The 18842-nt window shown below is 34.9% G+C and overlaps 1 protein-coding gene across 3 annotated transcripts; it reads right to left on the bottom strand.

Moving 5' to 3' along the window:
• Positions 1–10184: 10184 nt before the first annotated feature.
• LOC110808752 (alpha 1,4-glycosyltransferase family protein) lies at positions 10185–17859 on the bottom strand. 3 transcript variants are annotated; one of them, XM_022034353.2, is made up of 6 exons: positions 16164–17859; positions 15928–16077; positions 14550–14684; positions 13506–13700; positions 12619–12670; positions 10598–10738 (listed from the first exon to the last, which is right to left on the bottom strand). In XM_022034353.2, the coding sequence occupies exons 1-5, from the start codon at positions 17726–17728 to the stop codon at positions 12655–12657; spliced, it is 2061 nt and encodes a 686-aa protein (XP_021890045.1). In that variant the 5' UTR covers positions 17729–17859; the 3' UTR covers positions 10598–10738; positions 12619–12654. The 3 variants fall into 3 exon arrangements, with proteins under 3 accessions (XP_021890044.1, XP_021890045.1, XP_088069890.1); XM_022034352.2 differs by lacking the exon at positions 12619–12670 and having other exon boundaries at positions 10185–10738; positions 16164–17857; XM_088213764.1 differs by lacking the exons at positions 10598–10738; positions 12619–12670 and adding an exon at positions 12978–13404.
• Between the last annotated feature and the right edge of the window lie 983 nt (positions 17860–18842).

Raw genomic sequence — 18842 nt, 5'->3', positions numbered from 1 at the left:
TGCCAGATGTGGCAACAAAATATAAAATATCAAAATACAAAAAGAGTCACTTCTTTCAATATGTGAATGGACTCATCAAAAAGCGGGACAAGTCATGCACTCAAGGTTTATGGATGTACGGAATCCTCATAAACTTCAAGGGGTAGGTCAGCGATCAGTTCCTCACTATCTTTGTAAAGGCCCGGAACTTAAAAGGAAATAAAATCATAAATTGAATGCGGAAATAAAATAATAGAATTAGGGTTTACGTTCCTTACCTAATAGTTCAAAATACCCAATAGGGTTGCGGAAATGTCCCTTCTAAAAGAACAAGCGAAAATTAAAAAAATAAATGAAAAGTAAACAGCTGAGCATCCTAAGACGATCTTCACTAGCTTTTGAAGGGAGTCTGGGTGGTGAACTATTCACAACCCCCTTATTGATCGGGATCTAGATCTTGTTCCTCTTGATCTGAAATAGTTAATGAAAGGGTGAGCTACACTAGCCCAGTAAGAATATCACACTACTCACCGATACAGAAATTGAATGTTGGTAAAAATTATAAAAATAACCAATGGAGCTCTTAATTTAAGTAAATTCATTTATCATAAGTAAAACCATTTATTACAAACTTACCGTTGCGAGATTTTCAAAACTGACCTATAGAGACAATAACTCAAACAACATCATAATCTCATATTCAAATGAATAAGAATAAAAATTTTTCTTTTTTATTTGCTTACTAATATCTCTGGAGGTCTATAGGGATGTCCCACTACGCGTGAACCAATATCAAACTTTGTCAAATAACCAGCCATCCCCATACCCCGTCCGGTATGAGCACCAAAAATATCATCCATCAATACTCCGTCCGGTATGAGGGTGAATTGGGCCGTCTCCATACCCCGTCCGATATGAGTGCCAAAATACCATTTCTCAATACCCTATCCGATATAAGGGTAAATCGGGACGTCCCCATACTCTATCTGGCATGAGAACCATAAATACCATTCCTCGATACCTCGTCCGGCATGAGGCAACATTCACAATAGGATTCCCTATGTATCCGGTCCGTCCACCATCTCTCAGGATATCCAGTAAGACAATCATTTCATTAATACACTTAACCAAGTAATTTTCCATTGATATTTTTTATTTTTAATTTCACAAATTAACTGTAATCATGTAAGACAAGCAATAGATGCATCAAGGAAGCACAACCGAATCATTTAACCATTTCAGTATATTATCATGCATTTAAAGCTGTAAAATCAATCATCAATTAAACAAGACAAATAATAAATAACTAACATGTTTCAGCTCCATCAGTAACCTATAATTCCCAAAAAATTTTAAATTACACAAAATACCGTCTTATTGATAATTAAATTTCAATTTCATAACAGAGAACAAGGTGATGGATTCTTACCCGAATCGGTGTCCGAAATACCAAACTTTTTATTACGCCTACTGGCGGTCTCCTGATTTTTTGAATTTTCCTGCAGAGATTAAAACGCACTTCATGTACATAAAAATACTCTAAAAATCCAAAATCGGTGTTAAAATCCTTTTTCGGCAAATTTCGGGGTTCCGACACGGCAGCACTGCCAAGCTACAACGACGAAACTGCCGCCCACAATAGTGATTTGCCTTAGCCTGGCCATTTTCGATCAGTTTTGGTCAGTTTCAACCGGTTTTATACCCATCCCTGCGAGAAAATACATTAAGGAGACTCGGTTGGCCGAAAAAAATCAAAAAACAGAAACCTACCGACGGTAGAATTTTTCGGTGTGGTGGCTCTGCTGGCTCACCTTCGCGACTGGACATTTTTCTTCGGTCAACCAATAGAAAACATAACGATGATCACCACGGTAGAAAAATCGCACAAAACAGGAAATGGGAAGGGGCTCATCAGAGGCGGTTACAGATTTTGCACGCAGTTTTCGGCTCACCCGCCGTTTATTTTGCTCTGATATGGCCACACGGGTGCTTGGAATCGAATTCTGAGTGGGTGGGAGAAATCTTACATTTTTTTGCGGTCGGAGGTGGCTCCGGCGCGGCGGCAGGTGGCGGTCGGCTCCCTTCTCTAGTGGCTGGTTCTTCTTCTCTAGCGAGAGGCTGGCGGCTAGGGTTCGAGTTCTGTGTGATGTGAAATATTTATACCCATCTCACGTTAATCTGGACCGTTCATCGCATTTAATCTCGACCGTTCGACACACCTAAAGAGAAAATAAATATGGACTGTTCATCGCATTTGATCGTGACCATCCGATCACGCCTGAGGAGGGAATGGATTAGAACCATCCACACGCGTGGGAAGACTTCTAGGCTGTCAGATCACGATCTGCGCGAATCGTCATTGTGGCCTCCTGCGTGGCACCGAGTCAGTGTGCCTTGCAAGCGCCGCGCTCTGGTTCGTCGAGGCTGCTGATTGGGCTATCCTACGTAGTAAAATTTTTTAAAATTGCGTTATGACCTCTAGTTTTTATTTTTCTTTCAAAACCACTCTCCAAACCCAAATTTTCACTCATTTTTTCTAAAATTATTTTCAATTTCATCCCTAATCTATTTTTTTCATAATTCCACATTAAATTAAAATTTATTAATTTCAAAAAATAGATTTTTATATATTTTAGAATGTAAAAATTAATTCTAGACCAAATTCCAAACCTATGTATTACAATCTTTCATATCTAAAGGGGGCATAGAAAGGAATAAGTTTTATATACTCAGTAAAGAAAACAGTATTTAAGTAACATCATGAGATTTTAAAGGTGAATAATTACGTCATCAAAATTTATCATCAAGAGTCACATCAAGGTCCTTTATCAATTTATGAAAATAATTTATTTATTAAAGAAAACGTCATATTCATCATGTCATATTCATCATGTCATATTCATATCAATCAAATCAATCATGCTGATAATAGAGAAAATCAAATAAATCATTATATACACAGATTTTCTTGTTATGCTTCATGAAGTCATTCCGACTTTTATCTACTGATAGTATATACGGATTTCTGACTATCCATATGGAATGACCAGATAAGATATAACAACAATTTGCGGTTTGCTAAATCGACAGTACATTTGCGGCTTACCAAACCATGACACAATCTATGACCATGGCCATGTCAACTACGGTGGTCCTATTAGATAGTCTATAGCTACGGCCATACTTCGCCAAAGGTGATCTTACAGAAATATCGTGTCATCACTCTCTTCAGAGGGTACATCGTCATCTACAGGGAGCAGTCATCTCACGTCTTTTCAGATCAAATAGGGGAGAAACAAAAACCCCTCTGAGATACAAAGCCTAATGAAATATTTGATGCATTATGCATATCAATACATATATATATTTTATACCATTTCGTGCTTAAACACCTTTTAATATTTCAGTAATTGATCATAAGAATTATATCATTTAAATCACATGCAAATTATCAGGTTCACATACGATCATGAAACATGCATTATCAAATAAAATTTACTTTTTTTTAGACATTTAAACATAATCATGCAAATCATAAATTCAACTTCATAATTTTACTATAGAAATGTTCTTTATGATGTTTAAGGTAAATACTAAATTTCTTACCGAAACCTCAAAGTTTTCCTACACTTTTTATTCTTCTTTTCATCTCCTTCTCTCTCTAGATCACTCATACTCTCTTTAAGCTCTTGGAGAATGGAAGAATGAAATGGAAGTGATGAGGAATTGGTGAAGGGAGGGTTCCTATTTATAAAAAATGGGAATCGTCAGATTTGCATCAAGTGAAAAAATCTGGTGAGAAGAGAGAAAGTCAATGGAAAAGGTGTGATGTGATGATTAATGAATGTGATCGACAAACGGATAACGCAACGTGATGGTGGTGCGAAAAATGGAGGCACGCCACCCAAACGACGGCGGCACATTGCCCAAGACAACGGTGGCTCGCCGCCCAACTGGTCGTGCACGTTGCCCCAGCTGGCTGCGCGCTGTAGGCCTAGCTTGCAGGTGCGCCGGTGTAGCTTGTCGTGCGCGTAGGACCTACAAAATGCAAGGCGCTGCATGCAGGCCCATACACGTAGGCCTACTGCGCGGATGACGCGCATGGAGCTGCGCCAGTCTGTTCGCTATGGGATGCACGCAGACTGCGCCCGTCTACTCGCACAAATTGGCCTCGCGCTTCGCACGAATGGGACGTGCGCATAGTGTGCACATCCTGTGCTGGCCACGTGCACGCACGCACGTGCAGCGTGCAATGCCCGCATGTAACACCCATTAATTTTGTCATTTATTATTATTATTTTTAATTAATTTTTGAATTTATTTTATTTAGTTTATTTTAACATTTTTGAATTTTAATTCATTTATTTAATTTAATTTAATTTAATTTAATAAGAATAAAAATAATAATAATGATAAAATTGGGTAAAAATATTATTTGAATTTAATTGAAATTGATTTTGGAAAAAAGGGGTGAAAATTAGGATTCTGGTGGTATTTTTGAAAAGAAAATTGAAAACCGGGGGTTAAAACGCAATTTAGAAAAATTATGCCCCGTCAGCAGCCATGTCAGCGGCCCAGTCAGCAGCCCTGGCCAACCAGGACCTGCCGCGTGGCAAGACCACGTCGACCCGGGAACGGGCCACGTGAGCGATTCGCGTGCGCGCGATCGGACTGCCCAGATGCGTCCCCGCGCGCACGGACGGCCCAGATTAAGCGTGCGCACGGACGGCCCAGATTTAATCAAAATGGACGGCTGTGATCAAAAGGCAAAAGGGTATAAATAGAACCCCCACACCTGACCACAAAAACCCTAGCCGTCTGCCCTCGCCGGAGAAGACGAACCAGACGCCGGAGGAACCGGCTGCCGCCACGAGTTTTTTGACCGCCGATCGAGGTAAATTTCATACCTCCAGCTCGTTTTTCCACGCTGAGTTCCCCTGTGGCCAAATCAGAGCCAAAATCCCGGCTAAACGGCCGAAACCCAGCGGCGCCGCCGCGCCCCTCCTCAGTTTTTGCCTCCGATGAGGCCCTTCCCGGCCTCTGTTTGATACAATTTTTATATCATTGTGATCATCATTCTTTTCTCTACATGTTGATCGGAGCCAAATCACCAAAACACGAACCTCGCCGAAGAGCCGCCGCACCCGATAGCACCGCCGCCGGTAAGCTTCAGTTTTTTGTAATTTTTTGGCCCCCCGATGGCCCTAGGGTTGTTTTATCGCAGGGACCGATGCAAGTGTGGCCGAATTCGGCCGAAAACGGCCAACCCGAGGCGAATCACCGCCGCAAGCGGCGGCGCCGTCGCCGAAGCACGGCGGAGCCGCCGTGCCGGAATTACGATATTGGCCGAAAGGGACCCAGGGTCTAATTTGGGATTTTTTGGGACACGTGCAGGTACCAGTAGTGCGTTTCAGTTCCCCGGGAAGAATTCAGAAAAAATTAGGGACAGCCTGTAGGCGCACTGTAGAGCCGTATTCGGACCCCGAAATAAGTAAGGACCCCTCACCCTATTTTCTATCACGGTATTAAAGCTAAATAAATAATTAAACGGTATTTTGAGACTTTATAGATGTATAATTGATTGAGGTCGCTAATGGAGACCGAGTCTGGTGTATTTGTCGGTCAGTTGTTGTTTGTTCTATTTTACAGTTTTAAATGCAGTATGATGTCTGATGTTCTCATTTCATAGTTTCGTGTGCATAAATCACTGTTTTATTGATGATGGGTTGAATGACTGAGAACCCGATGTTGTATGTTGGCTTGTTTGGCATGAATTATTGGTTACCTGTTTGTGTGTGATTTGATGATGCTGACTGAGGAAAAAGGGGAATGAAAGATTATGTAAATTGATAATTGTATAATATGGTCAGCCTGACTAGATATCCTGGGAGATGGTGGACGGACCGAGTCCGTAGGAAACCCTACTGGGATTGTGGTCTCTCATACCGGACGGGGTATGGAGACCTTATGTGTTTTGGCACCCATATCAGACGGGGTATGGGGACGGCCCATTTCACCCTCATACCGGACAGGGTATTGAGGTTTATAGTTTTGGTGCCCATACCGGACAGAGTTTGGGGACAGCCCTGGAATCTGATTACAAGTGTTAAAGGTTCACGGGTAGCGGGACCCCTATGGATCCCCATGGATACTAGTAGGCTGGTAAATAAGGAGAAATATGTTGTGTCATAATTGAGATGCAAAAGGCGTGATAAGTATTATGTTATACAGTTCCTATGATTTCATGATGATGATAATGTTATTACTTTCGTATATTGTTTTATGAATTTTACCGAGGTAAGTGGATAGCGAGGATTTTATTATTGATAAAAGAATTTGTTGTAAACTATGCTCCATTGGTCTTTTGTGTTTTCTACCCACCTTTACCTCCGTGACGGTGAGATAGTGTGATGTCTTTACTGGGCTGGTGTAGCTCATTCCTTATTTAATCATTTCAGATCAGGAAGATATTGTTCCCGAGCCCGTTCCGCAGGAAGACGGCGAAGGGGACGCCTGAAGACTCCGTAGTCATATTTATAGCTTTTATTTTCAAGTTTCTCTTTTAGTTAGTTTGTTCTTTTATACTTTGAGCACGTTTTTGGTTTTAGTGTAAATGATGTTTAATCAAAATTTTTATTTCGCTTCCGCATTTGACCTTTTTAATAAACATGTTTCATTTCAAATTTCTGGGGCCGTTACACCGCACGTGCAGGTCCTCTCCCGCGGGCGTTTTCCTGTGGGATTTTTACCTTTTCTCCGTCTTTTTCTCTTGAAAATTTATGTTAAATAACAAAAATAAAATTTCTATGATAAAATAATAAAAAAATATAAATTTTGAGAATAAATTAAAATTACAAATTTAATTTACAAAATATGATATTTAGTTAAAATTAAAACAACAAAATAATTTAAAGAGTTTAAGCAGCCTTAGGGCCCTAATAAATAAAGGTTCACAATTATAAATTAAGCGCAAAGGGTTTGCGGAGTGTTACAAGTGATCTAACTATTTTAATAGAAGGTAAAAAAAATTCATTAATTAAATACATATTGGATTACTCTTATATCTAAAAATAATAATATATGCAGTAATAAATTTGTTTTTCTCAAATTTTTAGATCAAGTAATGAAGTAATACATATGATCTTTTGATTAAAGTTTAAAATAAGTTAATACATTTATAAAACCTATAAAAATTACTTATAACAGTCATTCATATTTCAGTATTTTTTAACTAATATTTGGAATGAATTAATGACATTTATAAAATCTGTGGAAATTATTTATAATAATTAATTCATATTTCAGCATTTATTTATTACATGATTTAGAGATAACATAAAATATATTATTGAGTTCATTAATTTTTTCAAAAAGCAGAAATTTAGAATAATATTGAGTTCTCAATAGAGTTTAGAGTAAAAAGTGTGACTCTCACCCAACTTTCTTTCTCCCACAAACTAAAGTCATACACTTCTCCCTAAACCAAATAACTTTTCAAGTTTCAACGAAATGCAAAATAATTTCCTCTCGTATTTCTTGTAATTTATTTCTCTATGGCTGCTCTATCATGGAGGCAACACATGGATATTTTGCTTTCTTAAATATAGCACTTTATGTATAATAGGGGTTAATTAGATTGAAGGGCATTAAAGGAAAATGTATTTTTGTTTTGTAATTAATTATGACTTTTTTTTTTATTCTTAAAACTTGTATATATGAGCATGTTATTATTCATTGAGAACGCAACTCAAATTTTCATAACATAGTATCATAGCAAAATCCAATACTCTTTTATAAATTATATTCCATCTTTATTGTCAAAAAAAAAAAAAAAAACTAAAAAGAGCAAGTCTTTATAATCAACCATTACAACAGTCATCCCTGACCTTCATAGTTAGAAAGAAGCCAGTCCATCACCACCAAAACCCACATGCTAGTAAAGTGCAGTCACCAACAGCCGTGCAACTAGTAAGATGCTCCCATACCCCAACCACATCCGGCTCCAACCACACTCTTGTCATACAGTTATATTTATCCAACTGCGATTTGATTATAGCCGCCACAGCCTAGCCATGCCACAGTCATTACCTAGCCGGTAAAAATTTTTTTTTTTTTATTCAATTGGTCTTTATTGCATTAAAACCTAAATTTTATTGGAAGTTACATTTGAGTTATTCATACAAATTTTTATATAGAAAATTCTATACAAGTTAATAGATAATTCTAACTAATCTATACTATCTATCATTTTAATTGAAAAATAAAATTACTTAAATTGATCACAACTTATTCGAATAATTTTAAAAAAAAAATAGAAAATCAGTTACACAGATTGAACCAAAATCGAAAAATCTAATTTTTGATGCATGATGAAGATGATTTGATGATAATGACTTAGCTCTAAAACTCAATAAGATCATAGATAAGCAAGACTTTATGTTTTTACCCAATGCAAAAAAAAAAAAAGAAATTCAGTCAAAGAAACCTACTCCAAAGGTAAAGGATGTTATCATAATATATTATCTTACTTTAAAAACTTAGTTAGTAAAACAAATAAATAAATCAGTCATATAGTATCTTCACTTATTAAAACCTAGTGGCAAAAGTTTGATCAATATCATTACTTTACTATGAAAATTAGTAAATATGTTTCTATCCTAAAAAGAAGGTAAAGAAAGAAAAAGTATATCAATTCATGATAAGACTTAAATAAAGAATACAATCAGGTAAGAATTCAAATCTTGAGAAAAGAATATATATCATTTCTAAATGAGACAATATCACTAGTTAGTGCTAAAGAAAGCAGGAGAGAAGTATGCTACAATCTCGCAATACTGGCAACTCAAAAATAACAAGTAAAGACTCCAAACTACATCAAGAAAGTAAGAATCGAGTAACAATGAGAACTCATAAAACAATAACTATAATTTATGGTGTACCTTCTCTATGAAGGCTCAATACACCATGGGAAGTCCACTACCTTAAGCAAAGAATGAGGTACAAGAATTCTCTGCAGAAACCTTATAGACAGGTTCATATAGTTATGTCTAAGAAGCAAAAAATTCCACTACTATAAGTGAATTCAAGGTTGAAATTGAACGGCTAAGAAATATGTTTGAGAACCTGAAGAAACCCATAAGTAAAAGTTTATTAGCACACTCTTGTTTCTCATTCACATAGTTTTAATATTTCATATTCTTATTTAAGAAATCAAAAATTATAGACTCAAAGGTTATTGATCATATGATCAATTCTGCTAAGCACTTTTAAACATATTTCTCATTCCCAAGTTATATATTTCATCACCACTTTGTGAAAAATTATTAAATATGAATATGTTAAATACATGTGAATCAATTAAAGTGAAATACTATCTCTCTCAAAAAAATATATTTTTTACCACCACATAAAGAAAATATTTTGTTGTGGATGAATGACTTAATTATAACGGAGCTCAGTGTCCAAGCATATCGCCTACCTTGTTGTATAACTCAAGTATTCAAGAAATCCTCCTAATAATAGAGTTAGCAATAGTAGCAACAACATAACGCATGCACCTAATGAGGATCTAGGAGTTGATGGGATGATAAGTGTGATAGGTCATGAGCTAGCAAAAGTGTCTGGGGTGAACATCTAGTATGTCGAGATGAACCCATTTACCCTCTGAGATAGCATATTTGTGTTTGGATGTGTATAGATATGGTGGGAAAGGAGGTTATTGGGTGAAGTGTATAAAGATAGTTGGGGGAATGGGTATAATGAGAATGGAATGAAGGGGAGAAAATTATTTGTTCAATGGGTGTGGAACCTACAGAAAAGAAGATGCTTTAGTCCAATGCTTTGGACTATAAATACGGTGTTTTTGATTTCTAATTCCTTCCACTACTTTCTCTGCTTGAGATATGGAAAAAGGCATGCATGGGAGATTATGAAAGCCATCCACATACTATGCCTTTTGTGTAGAGTTAATTCCTTGGCTTGTCTATTTATACCTACTTTTGTGCATGAAACAATCAAACCAAAAGAGCTAAATTATATTCTGCTCAAATTTAATCCTCCTACTAGTTTCTCCACTTAAATTAAAACATTATTACAAAAATAACTTTCTATTTTATTATTATAAAAATATCTTTACATTAACATTTCAATAGCTTTATACTATATATTTTGACTGTATGCATCATTTGATAACAAGTAAAAAGATATTTTTGTAATAAAAAAAGAAGAGTATATTTGATAAATTATACTTGTACAAAAGAGAATTACATAAAATTACAATTCGTACTGCACCCAACCTAACTTAACAAAAATGCTTGCAAGCTTCTCTCAAAATCAGCTGTGAATCAGTGACACAAGATTGAACCTATTTGAACCCATGCATGTAACAAAATTAACATGCCCACATCGCTAAAACTGTACAATACTCATTACCAGGGCCTGATGTTCGAGTTCCCATGCAAAATTCAATCTCTACAAACTTGAAGCCAGAAATTTCTCTTACTGCAGTCACAAAATTTAAGAACTTCTACTTGCCCAATTTTTGTTCCAACATTGAGGGAGTTGGGTACGTAATCATAACACATCGGAGCATCGGATACATGGGAAGTCAATAAGCTTGGTTGCAAGGCTCAGAGGTTCTGGAGTGAGAGTAGCTGTCAAGTAGTCCCATAAATGAAACGTCAAAGATTCACTCAAAATCTTTTTGAACAAAGCCTCTTGTTGCTCCTCTTCAATCTCTGTTGCCGGTGTTGTAAAATATCTGTTTGATATTCAAATAAATTATGGTGTAAAGAATGAATATCTATATAAGTATTTGAGTATAGCCTTGCCTCTCTGCTTATTAATTTGAGAAACAAAGATTAAGGTTTTGTTTTCATTTTTCAGATATTGTATTCATTTTCAACTAGACATGTTTTGGTTGACAAGATGCATAGGAATTTAGGAAATTAATACTTAACGCAGTTTTTTACAACTAAACAAACCTTAAGAATTTCAAGACAAAATGACCAGCCAAAAAACATAAACAAATGCCAATTATGTAATCCTTAGTTTTTGCCTAAGAAGAAATAGGGCAACTTTTTCCAATTCAACTAAATGCAAATACATAGCCCCACTAAGCAAACCAGTCAATTGAAGCAAGATAGAGAGCAAATCATGTTTACAGCAGTGCTGGGTGAAATTACGGGAAACTTTCACAAGAATCACAAAGATTATTCGAACTGTTGTCACAGAATTTTTCTTATTAGAATAGGTGTTGTTAACTCCACTTCACTCTTATCCACATATGTAATTTTTTTATTCAATATTAAGAGCTCTAGGCAAGTAATAGCATGCAAAACACCACTGCAAACTCACACTCACTGAACCATATAGCCTTGGAAACTGGAGGCTCAAATACAACCAAAGGCTATACAACTCACACTAAGGAAGTGATATTTGAGATCAAGCATGGTCTACTTGCAGTCATAAAATATTTTTCAGTTTATCCAAAACCACAAAAAAAACTAAAGATTATGTTAAATACCAGGGTTAAAAAAATGAATGGGGAAAGATTTAGAAGCCACCCAAATCTGGAATCATACATGGAAAAAGAAACTGAGGATCACCGAATCCCCAAAAGAACAAAACATAACCAATATCTAGCCTCCAAAGTTCTATCGGGTCTATTTGGCTTGGTTTAAATTGCTAAAAGTACTATGAAAATAGCTTTTTAAGTAAAAACAGATTTAAAGTGAAAACAGTATGATATTTGTTAAAATTTGCTATAAAGAAGTACTTCAAATATAAAATGTTATGTTATGATTAATTAATTATGTTATAAATGCTCCAATAATAAAAAATACATAGCAATAAAAAATTTAAGTTATTTTAATTTTTTATTTAATTTATTTATTTTTAGTATTAATACTAATTTAAGTCAATATCATTTGATTCTAAAAAGCTATTTAAATAATTTTTAAAAATACAACATTGAAAAAACTCTTACCATACTTTTATATTAAAATATTAAATTAATAAATTGGTAAAACATAAATTCAATGAAGATACTTACTGAAAATATTAGTCACCTCCTCAATACAAGTCATAACTCAAGAATATCCATTTTCATTATATGATTTTAATTTTACCAAAAGTCAAAGACAAATTCTACTTTTACCTAAAAATGCTTCTGTTTTCCTGTTTCTCTTTTTTCGTGTATTTGGCGGGCTTCTGCACTTTTGTAGCCAAAGCAGAAGAAGAAGCCCAACCAGACAGACATTCTATCTCCTATAACTTCTCAAATGGACATACAGTGATAAAACAGAATTACATATAAATCAAGCCAAACCACAGTTGACAAATTATTGATCTTGAAGTCCACTCAAAAACTCATAAAAGCTAATATTAGATCTTTTCAATGAACTAAACACCCCCCAAGCCCCCGGCAAGAAAGAAAAACAAATAAAATTAGGTTAAGCACTGGTGGTGCGTTGTTCAACTTCAATCAAAAGCTACATCTACAACAAAGGAACCCGCTATAAATTCATTACAACAAAGAACTGTTTCCCCTCTGAACGTTTGACAATACCAATAATATATTGCTATTATTCATACAATTCTAAGGTAATAAATTGCTAGATTTATCAGTTCAAAGCATACCATGACGAGGCCATTAGAGACTATTCAGCTAAGTTTTTAACTTCTGCTTTCACTGTGAAAAAAGCAAAATTTTAATCAAACGCCTAAAGTAGAAGCTTTTAGTTAAAAATAAACTTATCCTTGCATTTTAATAAATGTTATTGAAAGCTAAAAATAGATATTCGTGAGATATTAGAGACCAAATAGGCGAATATTTTTCATAAAGGTGTAATAGTAATTCGCTATTGATAGTTTGAAATTTTATAATCAAATATTTAAATATTTGTAAATTCAAAATCAAATAATTATGAACAATAATTTATATTTACATTAAATAAAAAATTAATTTAATTTAAATTAATTTAAAATTTTAAAAACAATTTAAAATATGAGAAGTGTTAGAAAATTTTATAATAAATTTAACTATTTGTAAGATATTATTTTATTGTTATGCCCCCTTTGATCATTTTAGCATCTATTACTTTATATCATGATTAATCATTTCGGAAAAAACATTTCACAGTAACAAATCTTTCGATGACAAATTTTACCCTTCTCTATACAACTTTGATCTCAGAATTACATTTCCTAAAAGCTATTTCCAAAATAGTTTCAATCACAATAGAACAAGTACAAGCACCACCAAGACCAAACAAGGATTAAAAGACTCAAGAATAACACCTTCTTGCAGACAGGTCTTCAGTCAATCAAGAGCTGCAGATCAGATTTTAAAAAGTATATTTTGTATTCAATCTGGTAACCTGAATAAATTAAACTGGCAGCCTTCCATGTCTTAGCTTGCAAAAACTATAAGGAAATAACCTAATAAGCATGATTGCACCAAATGTAAAAGATCAGCATGCATAAGAAGGAATGGAACAGATATAAAAGATTAGCAGCAATAATACCTCACAACATCCCGTGGACTAATAGGGAAGAAAATGAAAGATGGCTGAACATTCAACTGAGACTGTTTGGTAAGCATGTCTTGTTTGTTGAAAAAGTTTCTGGAAACTCTTGTCAAAAGATCGGCCCCATTCCATCTCAAACGAGTATCATCATACGTCATGTAGTACTCTCTCAAGCACTCTAGTATGAAAGGACTGCACAGACAACATGCAAATCTTGCATCAGCAGATAATTAAAAATGCAAATGATAATTAATTAGCACACTTGACTTTTTAGGTTTGGAATGAACTTATAATATTAAATACCAAATGATACAACATGCAAATCAGTCATAGCAATATTAAATACCAGCATACATCTGACACAGATGAAATAAATAGAAGAAGATCAGATATACACCTTCAAATTTGCCTTGCAAACTTGCAGAAACCAGAACCCTAATCCCTTACAGCCTACCTTCAACCCATCCCAAACAGAAATGCACTTTCAACAAACTATTTTCAAGTGCTCAAATTAACAGTAAAGAATGCTGAAAGGAACATATAGAGTTATGCTGAAGTCAGCAACAAATATAACTAAGGTTCACAGCAACTATGGAAAAATATCTAGCATTAAATATGATAAAAATGCGACCTTGCATTAAGGGGGTAAAGGCATAAATGGTCCAAACATTCTTTTAGAAAAATAAACTTCTTCCTAAATCTTGCCTTCCCTGTCAACTTTATATAACAAGTACGAGAATCATTATTCCAAACCTAAAAAGTCTGAGCAAATGAAGTCACGCCGAGAAGGGGGGAAAATATGTAATGCTAGTAATACCTCTATTCTGGTGATTTTATACAGCCACTGATAATTAGAAAGATAATTCTCAGACAGGAAATATGATAGTTAAGGGAGAAAAACAACAGAGACTTCAACAATGTGTTTTAGGAAAATTCCAATCAGAATATCATTTTCTTCCTATAAAAGAATACCAAGTTAAAAATAATATCACCAAAGTAAAGGGAAATTTGCCGAAATACAGAATTACATGCCATTTGTACCTGTGCCTTCTAAATGCCATCACAGCACCATTCAAAGAATCTCCAGCAAGCTGACCCTCCTTTCCAACAGAATTATTGAGTGATGATAATGACCCCAAGACTATAATATCGGAATCAAGATAAATGCCACCATATCTGTACAAATCAACAAATAAGTGCATATTTGAAATTAGCATATGCTGACAACAAGTGTAATAAATATTACTTTTTCGAAATAACAAACATAATAAATATTACAAAGTAAATTGATAATTTAATAGGTCCAAACATAACATGGAGGAGCAATTTATCGGTTTAAAATCTACACAGTGTAGCTAGAAATACTAGGCACCCCAAGCACGATACAAAATTGGATAAGAATGCTGATTTTTTTGCGTACCTTTTAACTCCCTAACCAAATATACAATATGAAGATTAACACTTTTAAAACACATCCTTTTAGTTTATGTATGAGATTCAAAATCATTTCTTGCTTCCGTACTACCTGCTTTCCTCACCCTGCCTATAGGTAAGCACTGTACATGAATCTAGTGTCAACTATTAAATCATGCCTTACTTCTCTAAAGTTCCTATTAGAGAATTATTGTTGGAATGGAGGATAAAGCTGAAAACTTCTCCTGGGAAACTGAACTGGAAGGAAGAATACAGCAGCATAAACAAACTATAATTAATGGCCAGTTCCACCTCAAGCTAAGAGAAAAATTGAAAAGCTAAAAAATCAACAAGCTTAAAGTTTGATCAAAACCTAATTTGCTTCAAAGCTTGTATTGCTGCATTTTCAAGAAACCAAACTGCTGTCAATAACAGTATTTAGCAATGAAAAATCCTCATTTCCATCTCCTCCAAAACCATTATAATGGTCCATAATTATCTTTTCAACCATGCAACACAAAGCATCTTACCTGACTGCTTCAATAATTTACCAACCAGGCATTAAATTTCACAGTAGAAATTACACTGATGTAAGTTTCCATAAACAAGAGTTTGGACATCAAAGTAATTAACAAGCTCGTAGCTTTCACAATCGGTAATAGTTCTTATATACTATTACTTATAGTGTAGGATTTCTAAGCCATTGCAATTTTTTATGGACTCTCGCAGCTACCACTGATTAATATTTATATTCACAAATCTCTCAGAAGTCAGAAGATAACCTCACCAATAAGTTGATGCCATGGTATGAGAATAGCAGGTTAAAAAAGGGGAACTTGAGAAATTCACCAGATTGACCTTTCAATTTCTTCCTTAACCAAAATGCATTCTTCCGATATAACAATTTGTATCACAGAAAAATTAAATAAAGGGTAAAATAACTTCCCCAAGACTACAGATTCACAAGCCTAACATTAAAAAACCAATAATTAAGCAGCAAGCTTACTTGTAGAGAGCAGCAAGTCGGACTAGCTCACTATAGTGAGTAGCATAAAACTTTGCCTTTCTCCATTCAAACCAGACAGAAGCAAATATATGGGCAGGTGTATCCTTAAGCAATTCATCAAGATTGGGCATTGCAACAGCAACTTTGTAACTGTGGAACACAAGCAGTTTTGGTCAATAACAAACTCAGGTAAATGAAAAAATAAACTGATTACAAAACATACTTTGAGCGCTTACCCATCTTTCACAAAACTATCTTTGAAGAAATCAAGCTCCATTGTCTCTGAGAACACTACAACACAAGCACCTCGATGATGGCCAAGCAGACTCTCTAGTCCCCTCTGGTGTCTAACACTATACATCCATGGTGGCGAATTCCACACCATAAAAACTCTCATTTTGCACTTCCCTTTCCTGAAAAACACATCCATAAAATCTGAAAATGACAGCATAGGATCCAAACCAGGAAAGTAACCCCATCTCTTTCCATCTGCATATATATGACCGGAGAACTCATTCCAACTCTCATGAGCTTTAGAATTCACATTTTTCAACCCTCCCATTTCTCCTTTTTCAGCAATAGAAGAATCTTTCCTCATATCATCTTTTCTGCTAAGGCCATTGTTTGCTCTTTTGTTATTCAAGCCAACACCCACATCATTATCTAAAGTTTTGCGCTCGGGTCTCTTGAACCCATCACTTCTAGCCTCCACATTGCCCTCAGTCACCCTTTTCTCAATCCTTGTTCTCCCCACCTTAATGCCAGCGTCATTTTCTCGCAAACTGGCTTCTCGGTTTATCCCGGAAACACTCAAAGGCTTCTTTGCCATGAAGGGGACTCTTTTGAACTCGTTCAGCAGCCATTTTTGCACCGCTCTATCACCTCTTGTCAAGCCAGTAATGCCGATCCCATCTGGGTCCTGCAGCAAAGGATTATTCATCGGATTCAGCACCTCCAAATTGGACTTAAACATCCGATCCCTCCTCAGGAAATCGCCCTTTCTATCAAACCAATCTCCCCACCCTTGTCTCAACGGCGACACCTTCTTCCCAATTTTAAGCAACAGAGCGTCCTCGATCCCGGAAACATCGCTCATCTTCCCCCGAACCTCTTCATCCACAGGAATATCATCGGAACCAAACGCCGTCTTGCTCTTATAGTCGAAATCCTCGCCACCCAATCCTACATTAAACCCTGCATAATCATAATCCCATTCCTCAATCGATCGCTTGCTAAAAGTCCGCCTGATTACCCCATTGAAGTGATCAAAATAATACCCAGAAGAGGGAAACTTGCCGCCCCGATCACTTTCTGTCTCTTGCTCCTGATCGACTTCTTGATTCTCTTCCTCTTCATTAAAGGCAGAATTGACGGCGGCATCGTTTTGATCCTCTTCGGGGGTGTCATCATGCTCATCGATCTTGTCGTCCTTAGATGAAGAATTGGATGAGTCTTCTTCGGAGTCGGAGACAAGGGAGTTATGAAAAAGAAGTGCGTCGTCGCCTTGGGAATCGGAGCTTGTCCGGAGATGGTGGTGAGAGTGAGAGTGAGAATGAGAGGAGAAGAGAGAGAGACGCGTGTAGAGGAGAGAGACGGAGACGAGGAGGAGAAGAGCGGAGAAAAGAGCGCACGCCTGTGCCCCGTAATTGGGGCGTCTCCGAGACCTTAGCATGTCTTTTGCTGCTGATGGCAACCCTATCAGTGTTTGTTTAGAGTACAAGCATGCTGTACAGAGATAAACGGGAAAGGTAGAAGATGAAGAATAGAGCAACTTTGAAAATGAAGGAAAGAATAATGTCATCCAGATTCTGAATTTAAGACCAGAGGATCATGCTGTGATCTGATTCGTCATTGTTGTTTACCACGACGGTGTTCACATCGTCACTGTTTTTCAATTTTTCTTTGTCCAAGCTTATAGAGAAAATAACCGAACGAATTTTGAAGAAGCAATTTAAGAGAAAATAACCAAAAAATAAATAAATAAGCTTATAGAGAAATTAGGTGGTGATGGATAAAGAAATAAGAAGGAAATAAACAAGGGATTTTTTATTTTAAAACAATTTTTTTGTTTGAAGCAATAATTTGAAATCAAAATCAATTAATTGATTTAATTAAATTATTCGTTGCCAATTTAATACAATTGATAAAATACAAGTGATTTTTTAATAATGTCCGTACAAAATTTTGCTATTGATTAAAAAATTTTATTTTTTACAGAATAAACTAATATTTTGTATGAAAATATGAATAAAAAACATGTCATTTATCTATTAATAATATACTTTGAAGTAAAATGAAAATAATTAGATAATACTTACTCTTATTAATTAAAATATTCTTATAAATTATAATTTAAATTTTTAATAAAAATTCATATATTTTATTAATTAAATAAATACTTAAAAAATTAATGATAATACAACTCTCATAAAAATAATAAAAGTATTTATTAGCAAGCACGGTAGATATAAATTGCTCAATACAAATCGAAGAAAATGAATCAAAGATAAATAATTTGGTTTAATTGGGTTGTTGACCATTTAAAAAATAATTTTGAATTGGAGAATCAAACCAAAATACAGTTGCATATATAATTAAAAAATAATATAAATATATATATATTAAATTATCAAGTAACTAAAAATATACAATATCCTACTATTATTATTATTGTTATTATTAGTTCATCTATTAATATATTATAAATTAATAAATATATTTAAAAGAATGAGTATTCATTATTTTGTTTTATTTTGCTAAATTGAATGTAGAACTTGTTTATTTTATAAAAAAATTATAGTTTTAAGATATATAGTTTTGAATGTAAGTTAATAATATACAATGAAATTTATGTAATTTGAATTAGAAATTCAATTTAAACAAAATCAACCTGAATTAATTTGGTTTAATTCAGT

This window comes from Carica papaya, chromosome 2 (assembly GCF_054855325.1).
Source record: "Carica papaya isolate Zhongbai chromosome 2, ASM5485532v1, whole genome shotgun sequence".
NCBI classification, from domain to species: domain Eukaryota; kingdom Viridiplantae; phylum Streptophyta; class Magnoliopsida; order Brassicales; family Caricaceae; genus Carica; species Carica papaya.
Note: the sequence above shows the minus strand (reverse complement) of the source record. Positions and strands in the feature narration are given on the sequence as shown.